The sequence below is a fragment of the Bos indicus genome, chromosome 5, assembly GCF_029378745.1.
Source record: "Bos indicus isolate NIAB-ARS_2022 breed Sahiwal x Tharparkar chromosome 5, NIAB-ARS_B.indTharparkar_mat_pri_1.0, whole genome shotgun sequence".
NCBI classification, from domain to species: Eukaryota; Metazoa; Chordata; class Mammalia; order Artiodactyla; family Bovidae; genus Bos; species Bos indicus.
The window spans coordinates 104102065-104128006 of record NC_091764.1 but is presented as its reverse complement, the minus strand read 5'-3'; the positions used below and the strand labels follow the sequence as shown (position 1 = coordinate 104128006).

Sequence of the window (25942 nt, the reverse complement as noted above, 5' to 3'; positions counted from 1 at the left end):
GGTCCAACTGCCATTCTCGCGCGTCTTCCCTTCGGCGCATGCCCCTAACGAGTGGTGCTCATTGGACGGAAGGGTAGGGGGGACTAGAAGCGGTGAGAACCGCTGTGTGTGGAGGAGCTGGTGCCGGTGTCATGGCGGAGCTGAGTGAGGAGGCGCTGCTGTCAGTATTACCGACGATCCGGGTCCCCAAGGCTGGAGACCGGGTCCACAAAGACGAGTGCGCCTTCTCCTTCGACACACCGGTAAGCCCATTCCCCACGCCCGCAGCGAGCACGACTTCCATCTCCCTGGTCATTCTGCCGGGGCCTGCAAGGCTTGGGCCACCGCCTCCCTGCGGTGCACCATGGGACTTGTAGTCTTCCACGCTACTCCTGCCGTTGCTTTGAATTCGTGCGAGCTGTCGTCTGACTACCACTCCCGAAAGCCACCGCGCCCTCCCCATCCGCTCCTCGTCTCGTGGAGTACTGTGGGGATTGTAGTCGCTCACTCCCCTCATTGACGTTCTAAGCTAGAGGCTCCACCCAGTTGCCGGACTACATCTCCCACGTGGACCCCTGGGAAAGCCTGGGAGTTGGCCTTGCCTGTCGCGCATGGCTCTCCGGGTTTTGTAGTCTCGTGTGGGAGGGATGGGGCGACCCCCCCCCCCCACTACCACCCCGCTGTTCTGAGCCCGGGTTGGGGGTAGTAGGGTGGGGACTGCAGTTCCCAGGTGCCTAGTAGCCTGGAAGTGGCCTTGAAGAAGGCTGGTTCTGAGAAAGGCTGAGTTATAGAGCCTCCACCCATGGTTAATATGGTCAGGGGGCGGGGAGGTGGGTCATTGGGTGGGGGGTGGAGGAGGGGGGAAGAGGAGAGGAAAGCTCTAGTCGTTTCTCCTTTGAGGTGAATCATGGCCGCAACCCCCTTTCTTTCTCCCGTCCATCAGAGAGAGCAGAGGGAAACCTTTGAAAAGTATTCCCAGAGAGATGGTTTCTTTCGTGGGGGACACTAAGGCTTCTTTCCTATCCCACTCCCACTCCTGACTAGTTAGACAAAGCCACCACCCACACCGTGCTTCACGTTTGGCAGGCTCCACCCGGTACCTCCCTTCCTGCAGTTCTGCCTTCCTGTGACACCGTCAGGCAGACACAAGCCTCTAGCCAGGCCAGAGCCTGAACTGAGGGCAGCAGCCTGGCTGGGATCCGCCCCCCCGACCCCTCCCTCAAGCCGCTGTGGGCCCTGCCCAGGGTGTTCAGCCAGACCAACTCATGGCTGGGAAAACTGCAAGTCAGAGTGGAAAGGCTTCATTAATGCATCGCCAGTGCTGAGTATAGCAGGGTGATCTAAGGCCCATTTCAGGGTCATCACTGTGATTTGTGGGTTGCTTGGTTTGCTAGGCTTTGATCTGGGCCTCAGACAACCATGCTGCTTCTCTGAAGTCTAGCTTTGGCAGAACGTAAAGAGGACAGCTGCTCAGAGCAGAACTCTGGGGTTCCCAGTCCTTGGTGGAATCAGCATCTTTTATTGGCAACAGAGGAGTTTAATCACTGTAGAGCTCCCACAGGCCTCCCAGTTTATCAAGTGCATGGATGGTGAAGCGCTGTCTTTCTCAGGAAGAAAAGATTTTTTCCTTAATTATCAACAGATGGTAGAAGTCTCCCTTTCTATACTCCTGTCTCTCTCCTTAGTAATGGTTTGAATAATCCAAAAGGGGTTTTGATCTCTTTATACTTTTCTTCTCTCTTCCCTGTCAAGAGGTCTCCATTGGTTGGCTTTGGTAACCAACTTCCGGCATATTTGATTATCTTTAAATTGGGTTCATGGTAGAAAGAGTTTATGTGACATCCCTGATGAGAAATGCTCTATTTGTTCATAAATTTTGTAACCCGCACAGTTCTCAGGAGTGGTACAGAGCGATCTATGGGATGGAGAACTGCCCTATTTTTAATTCCCAGCAGAGAATTTTTCAAGGCCACTGAGGCTTTAATTCCAGAAAGAACATGCCTTGTTGTTGCTTGGATCTGAGAGAAGACTCTGTAGTCTCCAGGTTCCTTCTCCCCCTTCTCCAGCACCCTCTTCACAAGGGCACTGGTAGACTCGCTCAGGTTGGGGAAAGCCCATGTCCCCTCCTCTGCTGTGATTTACAGTGGACACTTGTCTTTTCCCTGGTTTCTTCCTGGGCAATGTATATTCTAGCTGTCTCAGAAAGTGTTGCTAGATTGTTCCAGAAGGGGAATGGCTTTGAAATTGGAGGTTGATGGGACCTCTTGGAGATTTGGTTATTGGCCGGGGAGGAGGGGGGCGGCGGGGGGCGGGGATGGGGTGGGAGAGGCATCCAGGTGGTGGCTGGAGAAGGCTGGGCTTCATGTCCTTGCCAGACGGGGTCCTGGTTCAGCTGTGAGCCCCAAGCAGCACATGGGTCCCTTGGAGCCAGCCTTTAGCAGGAAAGAGGAGATGAAACCAGTGTGGGCCAGGGTTTGATCACCTGGTAGAGTGAGGTAAAGGAAAGGTCTGATCTTGCTGGCAAGCCCAAGGGTTAGATGTCATGTTCAGATGCTAGTATCTCTTCTCCTCTAGTCTTGAAGGTTTGCTGAATCTTGGTGGTCAGGTGGGGTTGGTCATGGTGTTCCTGGTTTAGGTTCAGTGTCTGACATGGAGTTCTTCCCAGGTCTGTAGTAGTTGATCCCGACTCACTCTGGATCTCAAGGCTCCAGGAAGGAGATCAAGGGAGTTCTTTGCGTTGACTGGAGGGCTTCAAAGAAGGAAGAGGAGTGGTGACTGACAGGCATTGCTCAGCCCTGGTGTCCTTGTTGGCCGTTGCCAAAGTCACAGGAGGATGGGGAGACTCTTAGCCATGTACCAGGTCCTGAAAGGCTAATAGGTGACTTGCCAGAGGCCACACAGTGTTTGAGGACAGACCTTGCTTCCGGAAGCCACCCATTTCTAACCCCAGGTCTTGCCTTCCCCTGGCCAAGCTTCATCCCGCCCATGTTTCTGCCCCTGCCTGTTGTCCTGCAGGAGTCTGAGGGTGGCCTCTACATCTGCATGAACACATTCCTGGGCTTTGGAAAACAGTATGTGGAGAGACATTTTAACAAGACTGGCCAGCGCGTCTACCTGCACCTCCGGCGGACCCGGCGCCCGGTAAGCAAGACCTGCTGCCCTCAGGCTCATCCTGCTGGGCCACCAGGTTGAATCTGTCTATCCCGTCCTGACCTCCCAGGGGCCTCATTTCCGCCCCCCCACCTGCTTTTGCTGGGGCCATTAAAACTCAGCACGTGTGATTTTTTTTTAGCTCCCTTCTCTTCTGAGATTAACCCACTCCATCCCCGTCCATCCATTGTCCGTTTGTCCCTTCCCTGGTGCTGGGGCTGATCGTGCCCTTCCTGCCTCACTGTAGAAAGAGGAAGATGCGACCTCAGGCACTGGAGACCCTCCCCGCAAGAAACCCACCCGACTGGCCATCGGTGAGCGTCACTGGCATCCTGTTCTCTTCCCTGAGCTGGTCTTTGCTGCTCTCAGAGGTGCTAGGAAAGCCCCCAAAGGAGGGGCCTGGTCAGTGGCCCTGGGACCCTGGAGGGGGCAAGGTGAAGCACTGTATCAGAGGAGGGGAGTCCCCCTGCGGTGGTCATCCTACTCGCACTCCCTCCCCCATTACCCCACCCCACTGCCCCTGCTCCTTTCTTGTCTCACCAGGTGTCGAAGGCGGATTTGACCTCAACGAGGAGAAGTTTGAATACGATGAGGATGTAAAGATCGTCATTCTGCCGGATTACCTGGAAATAGCCCGGGATGGGCTGGGGGGACTGCCTGACATTGTCAGAGATCGGGTACAAATACCTTCCCACCCTACTGAAGATTCTGGGGCAGGCGGGGTCAGAGCAGCAGTGTGGTGGGCAAGCTCCAGGAAAGCTGAAGACCGAGGGGCGGGTGGGGTGGGAACTGGGTCCCGCCTCTGACCCTCTGCTTCCCCCAGGTGACCAGCGCGGTGGAGGCCCTCCTATCAGCCGACTCAGCCTCCCGCAAGCAGGAGGTGCAGGCCTGGGATGGGGAAGTGCGACAGGTGTCTAAGCATGCCTTCAACCTCAAGCAGCTGGACAACCCTGCTCGGATCCCTCCCTGGTGAGGCCTGCCCCTGCCCCCCAACCTTGGGGCATGACCTGCAGAGCAGGGGCGAGCGATCACCCTCCTGGAAGTCTGGAGGGAGAGAGGCTCAGGAGCAGAATAAGGAGGGAGACTCATGAGGAACTGGACTGGGGGAGAGGATGTCCCAAGGAGAGAAGATGAGAGAGGCCTTGGACCAGGGGGGAAGCTGCAGAGCCCCGTCTGCCCATCAACCGCTCCCGTAAACCGCTGACCTGTACTCGGCTCATTTTCTTCCCTGGGGTCAGTGGCTGGAAGTGCTCCAAGTGCGACATGCGGGAGAACCTGTGGCTCAACCTCACGGATGGCTCCATCCTGTGTGGCCGGCGCTACTTTGACGGCAGCGGGGGCAACAACCACGCTGTGGAGCACTTCCGGGAGACGGGCTACCCGCTGGCTGTCAAGCTGGGCACCATCACTCCCGACGGAGCTGGTACACCCCGCCCCCTCCACGTGGACATCACTGGGTCTGAACCACTACTCATTTCACATGACACGAACAAGGCATGAGTGCAGTCTCCTGATAAACAATGAAAATATTGCAGATGAAACAGAACTTTCAGATAGCCCCCCAAAACCCCAGTCCCCTTCCTAGTGGTGACTGTCATTCTCTCGTAAGTAAGAGAGTAAGTCTTCTTCCAAACTCACTTCACTCTCGAGCCTCCTCCTGCTGCGTGGAGACACAACCAGTTCCAGCCCTCACCCTGTTGACTGCATCTTCTCTGACAGCCAATCCAAGAAGGGCTCGAGGCCTCACTGACGCTTGAGGGAGCCAGGAGCGTTGCCCTCTGGGCTCGTCCAGCTGTCCCACCAAGCCTCTCAGGGCAGGGGGTGGGCTTGGTGGTCGGGTGGGGGCTGAACTGCCCTCCCCCTACTCTGCTCCTGCCTCCCACACTAGATGTATACTCGTATGACGAGGATGACATGGTCCTGGATCCCAACCTGGCTGAGCACCTGTCCCACTTTGGTATCGACATGCTGAAGATGCAGAAGGTGAGACCGCCCTCCGCTCAGATTCTCTCATCCCTGCCCGTCAGGCCTGCCTTCCTTGCCCAAGGCTGAGGGTGAGGCGACAAGGTGGGGAGAGATGCCACGGTAACCCCAGTTCCCAGGATTCGTGGGCTGCCTGTGAAAAGCCTTGTAGAATCATTTCATCATTCAGCAACTATTACTGAGCGCCTACTGTGTGCTGGTCACTCTGAATGAGGCAGGGGTGGTCCTTGGCTTGTAGGCTTCTACCAGGTGAGACGCAGGCGTCCCTTGTCTGCTTGTGCAGCAGGGAATGACCATGACTGTGCGCAGTTTCTAGCAGGGGTCGCCGGGCCCAGGGGACCGAGGAAGCGATGCTGGGATGGGGATCTGAGTGAGAAGGGGTGGCTTCAGGGTGGAGGAACATTTCAGCTAGGGGATGTCATGTTCATTTCATCCCCTCATGTGGGTGGAGGCCTGTTGCCTGATGGGCCCCTGGACGGTTGGTTGCCTGTGGCCTTCCAGAACTTGCACTGGGGGATGCCCAATAGGCCTTCCATGTCTGGGTCCATAATTCATCACGTTCCAGGCTCTCTCCAGCTGGCTCTCATCCTAGACTATGTTTTAGAACATAAAGGACACAGGTCTAGGGCTTCCCTGGTGGTCCAGTGGCTAAAAGCCCGTGCTTCCAGTGCAGAGGGCCTGGGTTCAATCCCAGGTCAGGAAAGTAGATTCCACATGCCCCAGCTAAGACCTGGCTCAGCTAAATTAAAAAGAAAAAAAGACGCAGGTCTGAAGTGCCTCCTCCCGTGCAGACGGACAAGACGATGACGGAGCTGGAGATAGACATGAACCAGCGCATCGGCGAGTGGGAGCTGATCCAGGAGTCGGCGGTGCCGCTCAAGCCACTGTCCGGGCCCGGCTACACCGGCATCCGCAACCTGGGCAACAGCTGCTACCTCAACTCGGTGGTCCAGGTGCTCTTCAGCATCCCCGACTTCCAGAGGAAGTGAGTCCTCCTTACCCCCGCCGCCAGCCCCCGCCCCCAGGCCCTCTCTCCGCAGCCAGGCCCCTGGCTCTGTGCCCTGACCCCCAGCTCTCTCCTAGCGGCCAGCCTCTGGGCGCCCACCTCTGGTGCCCTCAGGACCTCTGTTCTAGCTCAGTCTTGGTTCTTGGTACATGCCAGGGAGCAGGTTGTGAAGTTGTTTATATACGAGCCCACTGGTAGGGCCAGATGCTCAGTCCCAGGGCTCTTCCAGGCCTCCTGATGGGCTCAAGGGCCAACAGGTGCTCTTTATTTTGGGCCAGTGACATCAGATGAGCACCTAATGGGGGAGAGGGGAGGGCTGGGACATGGAGACAGAAGAAAGGCAAGTTAGGGTTAGGGAAGTGAGCATCCTGTCTAAATAGGAAGGCCTGAGACACATGTGAAAATTTAGAACATATTGACACGTTCTATTCAAAGAATATGAACTGTATTTATCCTTCTGAGTGTCTTCTCCCATCCCGTAGCTCCGTCTCGGGGCAGAGGCTTGTGTACCCTGCATGCTGACCGGTTTGGGAAGGGGAGGGAAGGCGTGTTGCTGGAAAGACGTGGACCCCAAGTGTCAAACACATGTCTCCCCACTCTGGAGGGACCTCTTCCCTGAACTGGTAGATGACCACTCCTTTCCCTTTTCCTCTGGGCCTGGCCACAGCCCCTTCAGTGATCCTTCCCTTGGCTCAGGTACGTGGATAAGCTGGAAAAGATCTTCCAGAACGCCCCAACGGACCCCACCCAGGACTTCAGCACCCAGGTGTACGTAGTCGGGCCTGTGTGCCCTCTTTCTCCTCCACGACCCCCTGAAGGGAGCAACAGTGTAGCCTCTGGCCAACTAGACACTTTCCGATGGCTGTCTTGTAAGCATGCTGTCTGCCTTGAGTTGGGTTCCCATGGAATCTAAGGTGGTTCACATTTAAGAGAGTTGTCTAAGGGGGTTTGAGCAGGGGTTGAGTTGGGGAGGTAAGGGGTAGATTGGTGGTGTCAGACGAAAACTAAATGGTTCTCTTGGGTGATGACACAGGGCCAAGCTGGGCCACGGCCTGCTCTCGGGGGAGTATTCCAAGCCAGCACCAGAGTCGGGTGATGGGGAGCAGGTAACGGAGCAGAAGGTGGGTCTGGACCTCCGTCCCTCTCAGGCTCTGGAATGGTGGGGAAACTAAGATCCATCTGGGAGGTGTCTAAAGAAGGCCACTTGGTGGCCTCTTGGGCCCTGGCTGAATGGCTGCCCCAACTCTGCCTAGGAAGTCCAAGATGGCATCGCCCCTCGGATGTTCAAGGCCCTCATTGGCAAGGGTCACCCCGAGTTCTCCACCAACCGGCAGCAGGATGCCCAAGAGTTCTTCCTGCACCTTATCAACATGGTGGAGGTGAGGACAGGGAAGATGGGGCGATCTTCACTCTCCTCCTGTCTACCTGCACTTCAGTTCACTCCCTTCTTCCCGCTGCTCACTTGTTCCTCCTCCTCTGTCAGCCCCAGCCCAGCCCCACCCCAGTGACCCCGAGCACTGAGCCTTTCCTGAGAGTGGCGTTTGCACCTGAGGACACTTGTTACGCTTGCAGCCTGATGAAGGATGCTCCCAAAGAAAATGATAGGCGAGCACTTGGTGCTTAGAAAGAAAGTACAGGGGACTTCCCTGGTGGTCCAGTGGTTAAGACTTCGCCTTCCAGCACAGGGGGGTGCAGGATCAATCCCTGGTCGGGAACCCAGGATCCTCCAGGCCAAGAAACCTGAAACAACCGATATTATAACAAATTCAATAAATTTTTTTTTTTTTTTAATATTTAGTGCTGGTCTTAGTTTTGGCGCACGGGATCTTTAATCTGTCATCGTGGCACGTGAACTCTTACTCGTTTCCACAAGTGGCATCCAGCTCCCCGACCAGGGATCGAACCTGGGCCCCTGCATTGGGAGGGTGGAGTCTTAGCCACTGCACCACCAGGGAAGTCCCCAGTAAAGACTTTTTAAAAAAGGAGGTCCACATTAAAAAAAGAAAGTACCGGCACTTTCCCACGCAGTCTTGCAGTGCCAGGATGGGCCGGAACTGGCAGGTTGATGAGGGAAGGTTTCTGCTCTGCTCTTCCGTCCCTGCACCTCTTTGTGCCCCTCTCCCTTCCGTTCCCCCCTCTCCCTGACCCCCCAGTGACTCTTGTAGGCCCCCACCCCAGTGCTTGGCTGTCCAGACCTCCCCACCCTGACTCTTCCCCATAGAGGAATTGCCGGAGCTCTGAAAATCCTAACGAAGTGTTCCGCTTCCTGGTGGAGGAAAAGATCAAGTGCCTGGCCACGGAGAAGGTGAAGTATACCCAGCGAGTGGACTACATCATGCAGCTGCCTGTGCCCATGGACGCGGCCCTGAACAAAGGTGGGTGCTCTGCTACCCTCCCAGGGCCTGGGGTCTGAAGCCTGGCAGTGATGGGGCTTGGGTGCCTTTCAGGAGCAGAGCCCGCAGTAGCCCTGCTTGTCGACCAGGCGGGGGTGTGGGATTGACCTTGCGTGCAGCTGGTCAGCTGAGCTGTGCTGAGAAAGAGGCCAGGTCACAGGCAGACGTGTGTCTGGTGGGTTTGGGGAGGCAGAGGAGCTGAGATAGCCGTGGACTCAGAGGCAGTAGGCCAGGGCTGAGGGGGGATGTGGCTCGGCCCCTCTGAAGGGTCCACCTACTGCTTCTGTCACCAGAGGAGCTTCTGGAGTATGAGGAGAAGAAGCGGCAAGCTGAAGAGGAGAAGCTGCCTCTGCCTGAGCTGGTTCGGGCCCAGGTGCCCTTCAGCTCCTGCCTGGAGGCCTACGGCGCCCCCGAGCAGGTGGACGACTTCTGGAGCACGGCCCTGCAGGCCAAGTCAGTCGCCGTCAAGTAAGTCCTATGGGTCCCGGCCTCCGTGAGGGTCATCCCCGAGATGCTGTCAGCCTCTTGTGCGTTCTCTCATCCCTTTGTGGTCAGAACTCAGGCTTCCGTGATTTGGAAGGTAACATGAGGCAGGTAACCTGGGGCCTGAGGGGAACCGAGAGGCCCTGGCAGGAGTGGACTTGGATAACTGCTACATGTCACCTTGACCTGCCCCTGCCAGTCTTCGTCTGTCTTGGGGTGGATGGGGCCACTTTTCAGGAAGCCTCTGTCTGCTCACTTCCCCAGTGCTAGCAGAGCATGGGCACTTAGGAACAGTCGTGGACAGAACTGAGATTTCTAGCACATAGTCTTACTTTTTGCTCACCCGTCACTGGCGTGAACTTAAGATCTGAGAGAGTGCTTTGGTCTCCGAGATTTCAGCCACCTGCCCCTTTGCTGTTCCTGAAGACCCCCCTATTCCCCTACTCCCTACCTTCTGCTGCCGTTCGTCTGCAGACACTCTGATGCCTGTCCAGGGCAGGAAAGGAACATGAAATTATCTTCAGGGTGGTTAGTTCTACATATGAGAGGCTGGACCCGGGTGGGGCTTTCAGGACAGCTTCTCTGGGTACCAGGCCATTCTCTCTTCTCTAGGACCACACGATTTGCCTCATTCCCCGACTACCTGGTCATCCAGATCAAGAAGTTCACCTTCGGCTTGGACTGGGTGCCCAAGAAACTGGGTATGGTGGCCGGGACGAGCAAGGGAGGTTAAGCAGAAAATGGTAGAAAAAGAAGGGGCCTTGCCGTGTAAACTAGGGCTTCTTCAGCTTTCCTCTGAAAGGGGAAACATTACTAAGACTTCTTTGATTTAAAAAAAAATTTTAACTACCTTTTTTAGTTGAAGTATCATTGACTTACAACATGGTGTTACTGCTGTAGAGCAAAGCTGTTCAGTTATATTAAATACATATATATTCCTTTTTAAATTTTTTGGTTCTGATTTATCATAGGATATCGAGTACAGCGTGCTGTGCTATACATAGGACGCTGTTGTTTAAGACTTCTTTGATTTTACAGTTATGGCTTGCACAAGCAAAAGTGGTTTTCATAGTTTTACTTTTATACAGTTGGTAAGATGTTTTCATCTTGATAATCTTGAAACAGTTTGTTTTCACGGGTCTCATAGGCCCCTGACGGCTTTGCCAATCCCAGATCTAGCTTCATTTCCTAGAGAAGTTGAGCCCCACGGAAGTACAGAATCGTTCTGTGGCACGGTCAGAGACCCTGCTCTGGCTCATGGCTCATTGGTGGTAGATCTAAGGCTGGAATCCTGTTCACTTACCCCCCACCCCCCCACCCAGCCTGTGGTTATTTTTATCACACGGCAGTGGGTCCTGCTCTGCCCATCATCTTATTACAGAGCAAGATGGGGGTAGGGGCCTGAGATTCCTAGAGTGCTCTTCCCAGGAGGGCTTCGGGGATCTGCCCAGGTGACCTTTGTCCTGCCGTACGCTTTCTAGATGTGTCCATTGAGATGCCCGAGGAGCTAGACATCTCCCAGCTGAGGGGCACAGGGCTGCAGCCTGGAGAGGAGGAGCTGCCCGACATTGCCCCACCCCTGGTCACTCCGGATGAGCCCAAAGGTAGCCTTGGTTTCTATGGCAACGAAGACGAAGACTCCTTCTGCTCCCCTCACTTCTCCTCTCCGACATGTTAGTGACTCTTTTTCCTGCCTGTCTCTTTCCCTTGCTGATGGGGGTCTTCTCTGCCTGCCACCCCTTGACCCTGTCCTTCGTGCTCCTCCTGTCCTCCCTTTCAAATTGTCTCTGCCCCCTTGATGGACGTGAGGATTGAGAGAGCACCCCAGCTTCTGTTCTCTGTGTGGGTGGAGCAGCGCTGGCTAATTGCCTCTGCTCGTGTAACCTCGTGGCCTGGGGGCGGGGGTGGGGGCTCCAGCTCATACTCCGGAAACAGCCTGTTGTGGGAGAATGAACTGGGAAGCGGCTCCCTGGGGCGCCTCTGGCCTCAGTTCTGTAGACCTTGAGGATAGTGCTGGCCCCACATGAGGCTGTGTTGCCATTTTAGTTCTGGAATAAGGTGCCAGGCCGTGGAGGAAAAAACGCATGGAACGTGTGGTTGGGAGAGGGCTGGGGGGAGGGGCAGGGAGTGGCCCAAGGAGTCAGGCCCCTGTGCCCATGCTTCTCCCCCGCAGCGCCCATGTTGGATGAGTCCGTCATCATCCAGCTAGTGGAGATGGGCTTCCCCATGGACGCCTGCCGCAAAGCCGTCTACTACACTGGCAACAGCGGGGCCGAGGCCGCCATGAACTGGGTCATGTCACACATGGACGACCCGGGTAGGCAGGGCTGGGGAGCTGGAGCCGGGGAGGGGCGTGGCGGGCAGGGCCAGCATCTCCCCCAAACACTTGAACCGCTTCCATCCCCAGATTTTGCAAACCCCCTCATCCTGCCTGGCTCCAGCGGGCCCGGCTCCACGAGTGCAGCCGCTGACCCCCCACCGGAGGACTGTGTGACCACCATCGTCTCCATGGGCTTCTCCCGGGACCAGGCCCTGAAAGCCCTGCGGGCCACGGTAGGGGTGCCCCCCAGCTGAGGACAGGTCCGCTGGGAAGATGGGGGCGGGGGTGAAGTTCCACCCCTCAGGAGCAAGTGAGGACTACCCCTGTGGTTTGGCCAGTCTGGGGCTCCACTCTTGAATGGCTGTGATGAAGGAGCAGAGGCCTTTGCTGGGGTTTCTCAACCCTGACCTTACTTTTTAAAAAAGTAACACTTCCCTCCTCCCCAAGAACAACAGTTTAGAACGGGCTGTGGATTGGATCTTCAGTCACATTGATGACCTGGACGCAGAAGCTGCCATGGACATCTCAGAGGGCCGCTCGGCTGCCGACTCTATCTCCGAGTCCATTCCAGTGGGACCTAAAGTCCGGGATGGTCCTGGAAGTGAGTGTCGCGGGGAGAATCTAGCCAATCTGCTCTACTAGGTCTTCACTGCCAGGGGGCTCTGCTTCCCTCAAGAGGGTGCAGCATTAGAAGTTTCTTTCCGTGGACGTGACTCCTGAAGCTGGGGTCCTGGGAGGCTGAGATAGACGGGCCCAGCCTGTCTGCCGTCCCTGAAATCCCACCCTGGTCATGAGCTGCTGGACACATCCCCCTCCCTCACTGTCTGCTCTGCCCTCTCTCCCTTTCCCCAGAGTATCAGCTCTTTGCCTTCATTAGTCACATGGGCACCTCGACCATGTGTGGTCACTACGTCTGCCATATCAAGAAGGAAGGCAGGTGAGGAGCCAGCCCGTGCCTTCTGAATGGGGGAGTGGGTAGGGGGAATGGGTAGGGGCATCCTGGAAGACCCTAGAATATTCGTGGGGTGTGGGTGGGAACATAAGGGACTGCCTGGTGCAGGCCACAATTCACCAGAAATTGATGGAAAGCCTGAGGGCAGAGATGGGCAAATTAGGGCTCCAGGGCTGAATTGGGCCACTCGCTTTTATAAATAGTTTTAACGACCACGGCCACATTCATTTATGTATCATCTGTGGCTATTTTCACACTGCTGCAGGCAAATTGCATAGCTGCATAGACCAGGTGGCCTGCAAACCTGAAATATTTCCTGTCTGGCCTTGACAAAGCTTGCTGACCTCTACCGTAAAGGAATAGATGGGGGTAGGCTGTAAAGACAGCACAGGGGTCCGAAGACACAGAGTAGAAATGACCTGTGAGATGGGACACTCCCTTCAGACAGGAGGCAGCTGGGCTGAGTCTGGGGGCCCAGGCAGAGAAGGTTGCGAGCCTTTGCCTCTGAAGGCAAAGGACACACGAGGGTCGAGTCCAGGGACCACATCAGACAGACACACTAGAGGATGCCTGGGTCGTTCACCCTTCTCCCCACCCCCTTCCCCAGGTGGGTGATCTACAACGACCAGAAAGTGTGTGCCTCTGAGAAGCCGCCCAAGGACCTAGGCTACATCTACTTCTACCAGAGAGTGGCCAGCTAAGAGCCTGCCCTGAGGGCACCCGGGGGACGGACCGCCCAGCATGAGGAATGGGGCTGAGGGATGGACACCTCCCTGCTCGGTACCCCTTTTCTTTTCGTCCCCAGCAGCAGGGAAGAAGCTAGAGGCCAGGAGAGAATGGCCAGGCAAAGCGTGGGGTTGGGGGGGGCTCCGGGGAGACCTTGGGAATGGAGTCGGAGGGGGCGGGAGGGGCCTGCCGCCTGTCTGTGAGGAGACTGTTGCTTCCCTGCCCTTAACCCCACAGCGCTCTGCTTCTGTGATCCCGCCTGCCCAGTGTGGAGCGGGCTTGTTCGTGTGTGTGCGTGGGTGTGGGTGGGCGTGTGTGTGTGTGTGGCGTGGGTGTAGCTTTGTGCTGCCGCCTCCACTGAGGGGGCTTCTGTGCCTCCCCTCCCCCTTTGTGTGTGCTCCCCGTGTGGCAGGGCCAGGAGGGATGTGAGGGAAATGGGGAGCCAGGCCCCCCTCGCCCTCCTGCCTCAATCTTTGCCCCACCCTGTCTCTCCCTGTCCTTCTCTGGAAAATGCCAAAATACAGGATGTGAATAAAAGTTACGTGGCTCAAGCGTGTCCTGTTTGATATCTGGGGGGAGACTGTCTTTCCTGGGTTAGCAGGAGGGTCAGGTTTTGAGAACCACGGGCCCTGCTCCTCTGTGCCGCTCTGCGCCCCCTCCCCACCCCACTGCCAGGCAGTTCTATACTTTTTACTGCTCTTGGGAAATTGGGGGCTGAGTGAGGTGCTCACGGGGGCAGGAGAGGGAGGGAGGCTGAGGGGTGGGGGCTGTCATGCAGGGAAGTAGAGGAAGGTCACGTGAGAGGGGGCCCAAATGGGTTCTTCTTGAGTGTCCCCAGGCGCCCAGTGGGGAGCCCTGGGCACCAGGCCTTGCAGTCCCTTGTCTGGCCCTGGCCGCTGGAGCAAAAAGTGAGGTACTCCTGGGGGCAGGGCAGACCTCTGAACTGCCTCTTTAGTAGCTGCACGGTGTCCAGCCCACGTGGGTCGTCCCTCTGCCTGTGAACCCTGTTACTTGCCCAGTTAACTGTGGGGCTGGGCTGGCCCTGGGTAGGTCAAAGGTGCCTGCTCAGCAGTCAGGGATGTGGCCGCTCTGATGGGGGCAGGGGGGGTTCCTTTTCCCGGAGTTGGAAAAATGCCCCTCACGGCTCTGAGGCCAAGCCTGGAGTGGAGTGGAGTGTCCAGGCCTTCAGCCAGCCAGCGAGCGCCCCTGGGGGAGCCTTCTAGCCCTCTGTGGGGCGGGGGGGCTGCAGCCGTGAAGCGGGGGTTCCCCGGAGCGCGGGGCGCACAGTTCGCGCCTTCTCCCTAAAGTCAGGCATTTCAAGCTGAAAGCGACCCAAGCGAGCCCGCGACAGCCGTGGAACGTTGCTACAAGAAAGGGGGTAACGTCAGAACCTCGCAACGCGGGCGGCGGGCGGGATCAGGGGCAGGGCTGCGGCGGGCGGCGGGCGGGGCCGGGGGCAGGGCTCCCGCGGGCCGGGCCAGCCATGGACGAGGACGCAGAGGGGGCGGGTTTCTGCATCTCCGCGCTCTATATAAGCGGCCAGTGGACGCGGGGGCGCGCTGCTCCTGACCTTCAGCGTGCCTGCTCCTCAGCCATGGCGCCCTCCAGGAAGTTCTTCGTTGGGGGGAACTGGAAGATGAACGGGAGGAAGAACAATCTGGGGGAACTCATCAACACTCTGAACGCGGCCAAGGTGCCAGCCGACACCGGTGAGCCCTGGCCAGGGAGGGCCAGGGTGGGCGGTCGGGCGTGGTCGCCCTCTCCGGAACTCAGCCCGGGTCCGCGTGGCCCTGCGTGCAGGGCTGGGGTCCAGGGCTGTCGGGATCTGGGCCTGAGCTCCGCGGCCGCTGAACCGGGGGTGTTACGGCGGGGAAAGGCGGGGCCGCATCTCACGGTACCCCCTGGCTGTGGGTCGTGGGGCGGATGGTGGCCCCGGGGCGCAGACGGGGCCTGCACCGGCCGGGACTGAAAGGTGAGCCCAGCCCCTGCGGGCGATCGGGAGAAGCGGGCGGCTGCCCGGTGCGTGGGGGTGGAGGCTGCCTGCCGGCTCCGGCTGCCCCCTGGGCGCCGGCTCCGTGCGCCGCCGCACGTAGCCCGCCGGAGACTCCTCCCCGCGCCTCGCCGGGTCCGCAGAGCTCCCCTACCCAACCACGTCGGCCTCCTGAGCTATCGCTCCGATCCAGTCCTCTCGGCGTCCTGTAGGACTCCGGCCTTCCGCGGAAAGGGGCAGAGCCATTTGGGAATGAGGCGCGCTCCTACCGTTTTCTCCAGCCTAAAAACGGGAAAGCGCAAGGCCTCTAGGAACTGGTCGACTCGCTGCCACCCACGGCCTGCGTCCTTGTCCCCTCACCCACCTAAGTCACAGAACCTCGGAGCTGATCAAGAGGCATCCTCTTGTGGTTTATTATCCCAAAGACCCTAGTACAAATCCCAGGAGTTGGCTTCTGCTTTTGCTGAAAATCCTGGCCTGGCCTAGGGGAGGTGGTGATGGGCTATTTTAGAAGGGAGGCGGGGTTGGCCCCCAGAGAATGCTGAGTCTAAGAGGTGCTCAGGCCCAGAATAGCCTGGGGAAATCAGAGCCACAGCTGCTAAAGAGCAGAGGGCAGGGCAAGGGCCATGGCCTCTCAGGGGTACCTGGGAGGCTCAAAGACTTGGGTACAGGCCCAGCCTGGGCTGCAAAGTGGACAGAGATGATCGTGCTGGGGTGAAAAAGGGCAAAAGCAGAACTAAGAAAGTGGTGAAGGCGAGGGGACTCTGGAGCACAGGATGGGGTCTGGGGAATGAAGATTTCCCTGTGATCTCATCCCGTCTGTCACCATCTCATCCTCAGAGGTGGTTTGCGCACCCCCCACCGCCTACATTGACTTCGCCCGGCAGAAGCTAGATCCCAAGATTGCCGTGGCTGCGCAGAACTGTTACAAAGTGGCCAATGGGGCCTTTACGGGGGAGATCAGGTAAGATGCTAGTGGCAGAGGGGTGGGAGGGGGACCCCCAGCCCTCACTGTCCTCATGGAGGGGACAGCGACAGGGTGGGCTCCCTGCTGAACCACGGCTTTTCTCTTCCTTTAGCCCTGGCATGATCAAAGATCTTGGAGCCACGTGGGTAGTCCTGGGGCACTCCGAGAGAAGGCATGTCTTTGGGGAGTCAGATGAGGTTAGTAACGGGGCGGGGGGAGGAGATGAGGGCTGGCTTGTTCCTAGACGGGTGCTCACCAAGTCCGTTCCTCAACAGCTGATTGGGCAGAAAGTGGCCCATGCCCTGGCAGAGGGACTTGGAGTGATTGCCTGCATTGGGGAGAAGTTAGATGAGAGGGAAGCTGGCATCACGGAGAAGGTTGTTTTCGAGCAAACCAAGGTCATCGCAGGTATCTCTGGAAAAAGGGGCCTTTGAACCCAGGGCTATGAGACACAGAGGGTGGGGTCGGATGCCCTGCAGCCTGAGCCTATCTGGTGCTGATGCAGGAAAGGGGAGGGTGGGAATCCTGTATCCTTCCTATTACTTCTACTCCTGCCTCTAATGTCACTTTCCTATAATAGCCACCAGGGGGCAGTAGGCCACCAGCACTCTCGTTCTCTGGGAAACCACTGGTTATGTTCTTCCTTGTTTTCACCCTGCCACCTGTGATCTCTGTCCCACAGATAATGTGAAGGATTGGAGCAAGGTTGTCTTGGCCTATGAGCCTGTGTGGGCCATTGGTACTGGCAAGACGGCAACACCGCAACAGGTAACCAAGCCCAGGAGCCCTGTCCTCATCCTCCCCTGTCTTGATAGAACTGGATGACCACAGAGACCACCTGGGCCAACCCCTCATTTAAAAGACAGGAGAGGGACTTCCCTGGAGGTTAAGACTCCACTGCAGGGGGCACTGGTTTGACCCTAGTCAGGGAACTAAGATCTTGAATGCTACATGTCAATCCTGCATGCTACACGTCAAGACTAAATAATAAAAGGAGAAAAGAGAGTTACTTGTCCCAGGATACCCATTCCAGGGCCTGGGTGGGATTGAAGCCCCAGGGTTCTTGCCCGCAAACCACATTGCCTGTCTCCACTGGAGCCCAGGGTTTTTTCCCCAGTGAGTGAAGGTCTTAGTCTGGCTTCTTGTTCTAGGCCCAGGAAGTACACGAAAAGCTCCGGGGATGGCTTAAGTCCAACGTCTCTGATGCAGTGGCTCAGAGCGCCCGCATCATTTATGGGGGTAAGTGGGTTTGGCTCCAGCCTGAGGTGGGGTGGGCTGAGAACCAGACCGAGCCCTCCTTCAACCTGGAGGTCGGTGTGGAGTACCCTCATATCATCGCTGACCACTCCTGCTCTTGTCTCCCTTCCCAGGTTCTGTGACGGGGGCAACCTGCAAGGAGCTGGCAAGCCAGCCTGATGTGGATGGCTTCCTTGTGGGCGGTGCTTCCCTCAAGCCTGAGTTCGTTGACATTATCAATGCCAAACAATAAGCCCTGTCTATCTCCACTACCCTTCCTGCTGAGCCAGGGACTAGGTAGCTCAGAAGCCTAGTAACTGTACTGCCCCCCGACCTCCACACATGCTTCTCGTGGTGTCGCCTGACCCCTCTCGTGGCCGAATCCAAAGTACCTCTTCCTTTACCGTTTACACCCTACCTTGTCATGGTTGGGACCAGAACAATCCCGCCTCCACTTACTGTACCCGTTGGAACTAAACCTGTCACCAAGGTGGCTGCTTCTTGGCTGAGAGGTGGGAGGGTGGTTTGCTCGTGGGTCCCCTCAGTCCCCAGTGAAGACAGGAGAGAACTGGTCCTGTCCCGTCTCCCGCCATGAGGCCAAGGGCTGAGAGAAAGCCCTGTCCTCAGCTGAGGCCAGGGCGCTGCTCCCTCCCACGGTGCCAACGCCTGTGTGTGTTGCGTCTGAGCAGTCCCGCGTGTGGGGGAATAAACACCTGGCACTGAGCCCTGTGGTTGTTCTTCACTAAACTTGCCCCCATCATATCTTTGCCTTTCTTGGGGCAGCTCGGGGACCCTTGTGCCCCAAAATACCACAGACCAGTTTCTACAGCAGCACATCTCTTATAATTTTTACTTGCAAAAATGTCTTGTGTACCAGGCTGCCACAGCCTTGACTAACAGCTCCATCCCTTCCACCCTCTGGGTGGTGGCTCTGGAGGGCGGCACTCAGACCTGAGGTGGGAGTGGGGGTGGGACCCAGCCTTGCCTGCCCGCAGTCTCCCTGGTGGTAGGTAGCCAGCAGTGCCTCCTGCCCCCGAGGGGTGAGTCAAGGCCCCAGGGCCACGTGTGGTTCCCCGAGTCACTGGTAGAGCAGGTAGCGCTTCAGGGCAGGGGGCAGGGGCAGGGCGGAAACGAGGCCTAGCCGGGTGTCCCCCAGGGCGTGGCGCACGCTCAGGCGGCTCAGGTGCCGAAGGGAGTGTGGTTCCGCTGGGGAAGAGAAGGAGGGAAGGTGAGTAGGGGTGCGACCTCCAGCCAGAAGTCCTCAAACCACGGGGTCCTGCCCAGGTTCCCTCTCTTCTCCGGCTGCAAGTCCACTCCCACCACGGTTGAGCGGGAGGCCTAAGGTGCCCTTAAGTTGTGTATCTGCTCTGGGGGAGGCATCTCAGATCTCACGCATCCCCAGTCAGAGCTGGGGTGAAGCCCTAAGGCCCTCTAAGCAAGGGGCCAAGGGGGCTCTGACAGTGGGGCTGGCCCAGGCTTTGAATCTAGAGAGGTCTTGGCACTGGGGCTGGTGAAAAAGGCAGGCCTTCTTCACTCTACAATGGTTCCCATGGGCTACAGTGGGGAGAGGCAGCCACCCTCCACTGAAGACTTTGCAACTGCAGAAAGGCCTGGCTCCCTGGTTCCCCAAGGAGGCCTCTGCCCGCAGCCCCACCTCGAGGCCTGCCTCCTTCACTGCTCTCCTTCCAGGTGCCCCAGCCTCAATGGCTCCTTCCTGGGGTTTGGTGGAAGAAGGAAGTAGGTGTGTGTCACAGAGTCAGAGCCCAAAGAGCCAGGTACACGCCCTGGGTGCCTGGCACCGCAGGTCCTCTTCCTCCTGGAGTTGGACTCCTAGCTCAGGGCAGATTTAACCCTTTGCACCTCTTGTTCCAGGGGCTGAGCTCTCCTGAGAAGCCCTAATCCCTGGGGTGTGTCCCTCCGTTCTGAGGATTCACCACCTACTAGCAAGTTGCTTTCCCAACTTTTACTTACTTTTACCTCTAGGACTGTTAGGAAGATGAACTTAGGTAACAGCTGTGAAGTCCCTTAGCCAATCCTGGCACTGAACTGAGTAGCAGACCAGTCAGATGATGGCCCATTCCCTCTGTGGTTGTAAGGTGCTGAGCATCCATCCCAAACCACAGCCACCAGGGACCGAACACTCGCCCCACACCCGTCCCAGGCCTCACCTCTCCTTTCGCCCAGGTAGTTGATGCGGACCTGGCACTGGCCCCAGACCGCGCTTACTGCTGGATAGAGGGTCCTGCCCTTCAGTCCGCGGAAGGCCGGTCCCAGGTAGGTGCCCCCGACAGCGTAGCCCAGAGTTCCCTCCTCCATGTCCAGTACCACCAGCAGCCTCTCTGGCACCTCCAGCGGCTCACCCTGAGGTCCAGGTGGATACTGGGGGGCCCCAGGCCCCTTGCTCTGATGGTACAGTTTCCCCCGCCCAATGTCCCAGCCCCACGACTCGCTGTTGCTACCCAGCAGCGCCGCATAGTGGTCAGCCTGCAGCGGGGCGCGGGCTGTGGCCACGCCCACCACGGCGTGGGTGCCCCTCTGTTCCCGGGGCCAGCTGATCTCCCAGGCGTGCAGGCCGCTCGAGTAGCCCCTCTTCCCTCGGGCCCCATCAGTGCTCTGGGCCACGGGCCGCCGTTCAAAGCACAAGCCCCCTTCCTTGACCTCGATGTTCTCCGAGCAGTCCTTGGGGTTCCAGCCGTGGCGCCTCTGGGCCCCCAGGTCAGGAGGGGGAGCAGACAGCAGCTCCTCCAAGCCCTCGGGACGAGACCTGTCAGGGTACAGGGCCTGTGGGGTGGAGGGGTCGCTGCTGCCCCCTGCCAAGGCCGTCTGGCCCATGGAGATGAGGAGCTGGACGATTCCCCGAGAGAGGTTTGCTGCGGCGTCTCTCTTCTGAAAGTTGAGCTCCGGGTCGGGATCGACCTAGCGAGGATTTGGGAGAGAAGAGGGTGTGAACCGAGGGATCCTGGAGGGGACTCGTCACTCAGGTTTGCATCCATCCTTGTCCCCAGGTTTGCTCACCGCTCCTCTCCTCCCTTTTCGCTCCCCTCAAAGCTCCTAGGCCCATCGTTACCCTGCCCTCACCTACCTGTCCGGGCCTCTCGAGACTCGCGAGTTCGCCGCCTTTGAACCTGCCCAGGGACCGTCCCCTTCACCCGCTCCGTGCCCCTGTCACCGCCCCCGAACCTCGCCCGGCTTCGCCCGGCTTCGCGTGCCCGGAGGTCGCCTGCCCTCCGGAGGAGCCGAGCCGAAAGTTACCGAAGCGCGCAGGGGGCAGAACCCCTGCCGCTTCCGCCTTCGGCCCCGCCCCCAGGCCGCGCCCCCAGGCCCCGCCCACAAAGCCCTTTGGGGCGGTTAACCCTCTCGCTGCTGCGCCAGGTCGAGTCGCGCCCCGAGGCCACGACCCCCGTGGGGGCCCTAGAGGGTAGTTACCACTTGGCTGAGGCGGGGGCCGTCGGGGCCCCGTGGTGCGTAGAGGCCACTCACGGGCAGTTAACCTCTGGGCAGCGTGCAGGCCGCCCCCGAGGCCATCTGCCCGGCGCTTAACCCATTCTTGGCCACTAGGGAGTCCGCCCCAGGCAGCCCAAGCTCAGAATTAACCCTTTCATGGTATCGTCGCTTTGAGGTCCCTGGAGGTCTGTTCTTCAAAAACTTTGAGTCGCCTGGGCAACCAGCTCCTGAGCCCCTCGGGATACGGGACACGAGGTCAAGGAAGGACCTCCATTGTGGTGCCGTCTATTTCCGAGTGCTGCTGATTCTAGGTCATGTTACTGGGCTGATCTTTTTCTGACCTGGGGTGTGAGTCAGCCGGCTGTAAGCCTGGGGCTCTGAAATCTGAGTTTCTGGCTCTGCATGCATCACCCTACACATGAATCCACTGCTGAGCTAGTGGCCTCATCTGGTAGTGCAGTGGTTAAGACCTTGCTTGTGCGAGAAGCTACTGCACTAATTAGCTCTGTGACCTTGGAGAGGTTGCCAAACATCTCCAGAGCTGTTTTCTCCTATGTGATATGGGAATAATGATGGTGCTTACTTCACAGGGTTGAGACAATCCAGGCAAAGTCTGCTAGTAGTATGCACTCAACTAAGCATAGCTATTTCTGTTTCCATAACATTTACTAAGGGCCCGTTTTATCTTTTTAAAAGTATTTATTTGACTGCATCAGGCCTTAGATGCATTATAAGAAATCTTTCACTGCAGAGCACAGATTCTCTAGTTGCATCGCATGGGCTTAGTTGCTCTGAGACATGTGGGATATTAGTTCCCTAACTAGGGATCAGACCTGCGTCCCTTGCATTGCAAGGCAGATTCTTAACCACTGGGCAACCAGGGAAGTCCCAAGTGCCCATTTTATAGAGATGCAATATCCGTGACTCAGCAGTAAATAATTTCTCAATGAGGGAAACACCGATCTGATCCCTGAATTGGGAAGACTCCCTGCAGGAGGAAATGACAACCCTCTCCAGTATTCTTGCCAGGAAAATCCCCATGGACAGAGGCATCTGGAGGGGTACAGTCCATGGGATCGTAAAGAGTTGGAGACAGCTGAGCGATTTAGCACAATATAAGATAGTGGCAATACCTGCTGTGGAGACAGGCTGACTGGATGTGAATGCCTGAAGGCTTTTAGGCAGGGGACCTTGGGCCAATACTAACTTCCTCATGCCTGTTCCTCTGTCTGTAAAATGGAGATACTATTGGTTTATCTACTGCATAAGCTCTAGTGAGGATCCGGTGAGATTATTCAGTAAAGCACTTAGAACAATTTCTGGTTCAAATTTAATCATGTGTGCTGAGCACTAAGGACTAAGCAGTGAATCCTCAAGGAAGTTACAAGAACATTTATAAAACAGTTTATCATGTGTTAGATAAAATTCTGGGTATCTAGAAGGTACTAGGGGAGTAAAAAGGATAGGACTGCTAACCAGGGATCAAGCAGTTTAGAAAGGAAAGTGTCCTGGAGGAGATGACAGTGGACTGAATCTTTAAGAATGACAGGAGGAGATTTCCCTGGGTGTCCAGTGGTTAAGACTTCATGCTTCCACTGCAGGGGGCATACATTCGATCCCCGGTCAGGGAACTAAGATCCCTCATGCCACACAGTGCGGCCAAAAAAGGAAAAAAAGACAAGGAATTTATCTGACAAGTGGTTCTGCAGGACAGAGATTGGATTAGAGTCACTGCATGAAGAAGACATTCAGACTGAGTGGTCAACAAAAAACAACAACAACAACAAAAAAAAAACCAGGACTTCCCTGGTGGTACAGTACATAAGACTCTCCCTGCCAGTGCAGGGGATATGGCTTCCATCCCAGGTCCCGGGAGATTTCACATGCCACGGAGCACTTAGCCCGTGTGTCACAACCTCGGAGGCCCACGTGCCTAGAGCCTGTGCTCCACAACAAGAGCAGTCACTGCACTGAGGAACTCGTGCACTGTAATGAAGATCCAGTGCAACCAAAAAACAAAAAACAGAAGCAGTAGCGCTTGGAAGACTTCAGGGTTTCTGTAGCAAGAACGGAAGCTTGAGACACACAAGCCTAGGGAAGTGGGTGTGAGATCAGGAGGCCTAAGAATGCAAACGTTAACTGGTAGGACAGATGGGTAACGGGGAGCCACATAAGAAAGAAACTGGGGAGGAACATGGCGGAAAACTCCTTTTAGAAAGATCCCCCTGGCAGCAATGGAAAGCAGGCTTCAAGGGACATAGATGGGAGCAAGAAGATTGGTTCCAGTGGCCCAGTTGACAAAGTGTTGAGAGCCTGGAATAGGGCAGTTGAAATAAGGATGAAAAGAATTCAAGAAACACTGATGAAACGGCAAGATCTGGTGACTGATTAGATGCTAAGGCCAGGAGGAGGAAGGAGAGAAAGGGAGGTTTCCTTTTTTCATTTTGACTGCACGGGGGAGGGCGGGGGGCGCCTCTTGTTGTGGAGCATCAGCTCAAGAGCTTGTGGGCTCAGTGTTAGGGCCCACAAGGGGCTCATAGGGTATAATTTAAAAATGACCCATTGTGGCGACCTGACAACAAGGGACGAAGTCACAGTGGCCACATTGCCCTGGTGGCATCCTATTTTTCCCTTAAGGAGATATCCTGTTTTTCCCTGCTGGTGCCAGTTTCTCAAGACTACGTGACAACCCAGCTGTGAGACCCCTCAGACTACATGATCACAAGACCCCAGGTGTGGGCTAAAGATAAACTAAGGCCCCCTCCCTTCAGGGCACAATTTCCCACCAATGGGTATAAGAAGGGTTGGCTGTAAAGGGAGGGCACTGGTTTCTCTCTAAAGCCGGTCATTTTCTCTCTTCTATAATAAATCTTTCTCTGCCTGAATGCCCGGGTCGCTGTCTTTTTCTCCACGCTCTCCTTACACTTGGTAGTTGTGGCGCAAGAATTTTGTTGCCCCGAAGCATGTGGGGTCTTAGTTCCCAGACCAGGGGAACCCATTTCCCCTTCATTGCGAGATGGATACTTAACCACTACACCACCAGGAAAATCCAAAAGGGAGGTTTCTAGCCAGGAAGAATTTGTTAGAAGGTGGTGCCACAAGTGAAGGTGGAGATGACGAAAGAGGAGCCAATGGGGACAGGGCAGGAGGGTGGGAGAAAGAGATGGTGGGTTCACTTTAGGACAGGTTTTTGAGGTGCTGGAACAACTCAGTGGAACCATCCAGAACATGCTTGACAATGGCAAGTCTGGAAAAGAAAAAGAAAGGCCTGGGGATGGGGGGTGGAGTAGTGAGAAGCCTGGACTAGAGATATAAATTTGGGAAGTGTGTCAGCCAGGAGTTGAATTCCAGGAATCAAGAGGGGCCCTGGAGTGTGTGTGCAGAGTGTGAGTGTGCAGAGTTAGAAGACAAGGAGGACACAGCACAGCAGACAATTCAAGTCTGATTACATACACAATGTTTTCAGTCATTGGCAGCTTTAGTGAGAGAGCACGTGTGTGTTGTAGGAGGTGGGGGTCCAGGTTGAAGGTACTGCCTGGATGCCAGACACTGTGCTACATGCTTCACATTTTTAGAGGGTAGAGAAGCAAAGGGCCAATTGCGTCTCATAGTTAAAATTACCCTTGAAAATCCCTTACTACCCCATCTATTAGGTACAGCAGATGTTGTTCAGTCACTAAGTTGCTAAGTTGTGTCAGACTCTTTGCAGCATATGTTAGCTTCATGTAAAACACAATACAGGGCAGTACACATACAATGATGTACAGAATATAATTTTCTTTTCTCTTTCTGCCATGCCCCATGTGGGCTCTTAGTTCTCTGACGAGGGATCAAACCCACACCCCCTGCACTGGAAGCATGGAGTCTTCACCACTGGACCATCAGGAAAGTCCTTTATATTATTATAATTAAAGAGAAAGAACGCACATTAAAAAGAAAGATCCCACATGATGCAATAGAGATCCAGTATGCTTCAATTAAGATGACGCTGCCAAATAAATACTAAAAAAAGAAGAAAAAGAAAAAATTATAAACAGAAAGAAAGATGTGAACCTGAACACTTGTCATCCACCCAACCTGGATATTCTTGCCAGTGCGACAACAAAAATAAAGATATGTCTTGGCGGACGGATATCAAGCCGAATCCAAGGCCAACTCTAGCTCAGTTTGAGAAGCTGCACATGCTCAGCTGTTGGTGATTTCAATGCTTCTTCACCAATTGTTCCCGCTGACTCTTGAACTGCTCAATTTGCTGGTAATAGCTCAAATATCCCATAGTGCTACAAGTAATTTTAACTTTTTTTTTTTTTACTGAAATGTAACATATTGTCACCCTGGTTATTTAACTTATATGCAGAGTACATCATGAGAAACGCTGGGCTGGAAGAAACACAAGCTGGAATCAAGATTGCCGGGAGAAATATCAATAACCTCAGATATGCAGATGACACCACCCTTATGGCAGAAAGTGAAGAGGAACTCAAAAGCCTCTTGATGAAAATGAAAGTGGAGAGTGAAAAAGTTGGCTTAAAGCTCAACATTCAGAAGACGAAGATCATGGCATCTGGTCCCATCACTTCATGGGAGATAGATGGGGAAACAGTGGAAACAGTGTCAGACTTTATTTTTCTGGGCTCCAAAATCACTACAGATGGTGACTGCAGCCATGAAATTAAAAGATGCTTACTCCTTGGAAGAAAAGTTATGACCAACCTAGATAGCATATTCAAAAGCAGAAACATTACTTTGCCAACAAAGGTCCGTCTAGTCAAGGCTATGGTTTTTCCAGTGGTCATGTATGAATGTGAGAGTTGGACTGTGAAGAAAGCTGAGCGCCGAAGAATTGATGCTTTTGAACTGTGGTGTTGGAGAAGACTCTTGAAAGTCCCTTGGACTGCAAGGAGATCCAACCAGTCCATTCTGAAGGAGATCAGCCCTGGGATTTCTTTGGAAGGAATGATGCTAAAGCTGAAACTCCAGTACTTTGGCCACCTCATGCGAAGAGTTGACTCATTGGAAAAGACTCTGATGCTGGGAGGGATTGGGGGCAGGAGGAAAAGGGGACGACAGAGGATGAGATGGCTGGATGGCATCACTGACTCAATGGACGTGAGTCTGAGTGAACTCTGGGATTTGGTGATGGACAGGGAGGCCTGGCGTGCTGCGATTCATGGGGTTGCAAAGAGTCGGACACGACTGAGCGACTGAACTCAACTGAACTGAACTGAACATATACAAAGTACACTAACCTGAAACTGCTCAGGGAATTTTACATATTTATATATAGCAAAAAGATGAAGAAAATGTCCAGCA

General features: G+C 55.7%; 3 protein-coding genes across 8 annotated transcripts; 2 read left to right on the top strand and 1 right to left on the bottom strand.

The window, feature by feature from the left end:
- Nucleotides 1-33: 33 nt before the first annotated feature.
- Nucleotides 34-13543, top strand: USP5 (ubiquitin specific peptidase 5). 3 transcript variants are annotated; one of them, XM_019960253.2, is made up of 20 exons: nt 34-242; nt 2995-3120; nt 3377-3443; nt 3673-3806; nt 3953-4098; nt 4368-4552; nt 5018-5112; nt 5904-6097; nt 6815-6886; nt 7152-7224; nt 7372-7497; nt 8340-8493; nt 8805-8979; nt 9607-9695; nt 10476-10667; nt 11168-11311; nt 11402-11547; nt 11762-11915; nt 12167-12251; nt 12874-13543. In XM_019960253.2, exons 1-20 carry the CDS (start codon nt 132-134, stop codon nt 12965-12967), a joined length of 2562 nt encoding a protein of 853 aa, XP_019815812.1. In that variant the 5' UTR covers nt 34-131; the 3' UTR covers nt 12968-13543. The 3 variants fall into 3 exon arrangements, with proteins under 3 accessions (XP_019815812.1, XP_019815813.1, XP_019815811.1); XM_019960254.2 differs by having other exon boundaries at nt 35-242; nt 7152-7239; nt 10476-10598; XM_019960252.2 differs by having other exon boundaries at nt 35-242; nt 7152-7239.
- On the bottom strand, nt 6155-21027 carry SPSB2 (splA/ryanodine receptor domain and SOCS box containing 2). 4 transcript variants are annotated; one of them, XM_070790210.1, is made up of 4 exons: nt 20268-20471; nt 19354-20101; nt 7666-7858; nt 6155-6434 (listed from the first exon to the last, which is right to left on the bottom strand). In XM_070790210.1, exons 2-4 carry the CDS (start codon nt 20015-20017, stop codon nt 6383-6385), a joined length of 909 nt encoding a protein of 302 aa, XP_070646311.1. In that variant the 5' UTR covers nt 20018-20101; nt 20268-20471; the 3' UTR covers nt 6155-6382. The 4 variants fall into 4 exon arrangements, with proteins under 4 accessions (XP_070646311.1, XP_019815815.2, XP_070646310.1 ...); XM_019960256.2 differs by lacking the exons at nt 6155-6434; nt 20268-20471 and adding an exon at nt 20612-21027 and having other exon boundaries at nt 7494-7858; XM_070790209.1 differs by lacking the exon at nt 6155-6434 and having other exon boundaries at nt 7494-7858; nt 20268-20472.
- On the top strand, nt 14454-17908 carry TPI1 (triosephosphate isomerase 1). The gene is made up of 7 exons (XM_019960255.2): nt 14454-14701; nt 15823-15946; nt 16062-16146; nt 16225-16357; nt 16632-16717; nt 17101-17188; nt 17320-17908. The coding sequence occupies exons 1-7, from the start codon at nt 14476-14478 to the stop codon at nt 17436-17438; spliced, it is 861 nt and encodes a 286-aa protein (XP_019815814.2). The 5' UTR covers nt 14454-14475; the 3' UTR covers nt 17439-17908.
- Nucleotides 21028-25942: the final 4915 nt, after the last annotated feature.

What these genes read in the sequence shown, in the direction of transcription:
- SPSB2 (XM_019960256.2), bottom strand. Translation starts at nt 20,017, where the DNA reads ATGGGCCAGACGGCCTTGGCAGGGGGCAGCAGCGACCCCTCCACCCCA. An exon ending in CTACCTGGGCGAAAGGAGAG is followed by an intron (nt 7,859 to 19,353) that starts GTGAGGCCTGGG and finishes CGGTTGTTTCAG; the next exon opens with GTTTCTTGGCCTGGAGGATC.
- USP5 (XM_019960252.2), top strand. Translation starts at nt 132, where the DNA reads ATGGCGGAGCTGAGTGAGGAGGCGCTGCTGTCAGTATTACCGACGATC. An exon ending in CATCACTCCCGACGGAGCTG is followed by an intron (nt 4,553 to 5,017) that starts GTACACCCCGCC and finishes CTCCCACACTAG; the next exon opens with ATGTATACTCGTATGACGAG. An exon ending in AGCAGGTAACGGAGCAGAAG is followed by an intron (nt 7,240 to 7,371) that starts GTGGGTCTGGAC and finishes AACTCTGCCTAG; the next exon opens with GAAGTCCAAGATGGCATCGC.
- TPI1 (XM_019960255.2), top strand. Translation starts at nt 14,476, where the DNA reads ATGGACGAGGACGCAGAGGGGGCGGGTTTCTGCATCTCCGCGCTCTAT. An exon ending in GCAAACCAAGGTCATCGCAG is followed by an intron (nt 16,358 to 16,631) that starts GTATCTCTGGAA and finishes TCTGTCCCACAG; the next exon opens with ATAATGTGAAGGATTGGAGC. An exon ending in CGCCCGCATCATTTATGGGG is followed by an intron (nt 17,189 to 17,319) that starts GTAAGTGGGTTT and finishes CTCCCTTCCCAG; the next exon opens with GTTCTGTGACGGGGGCAACC.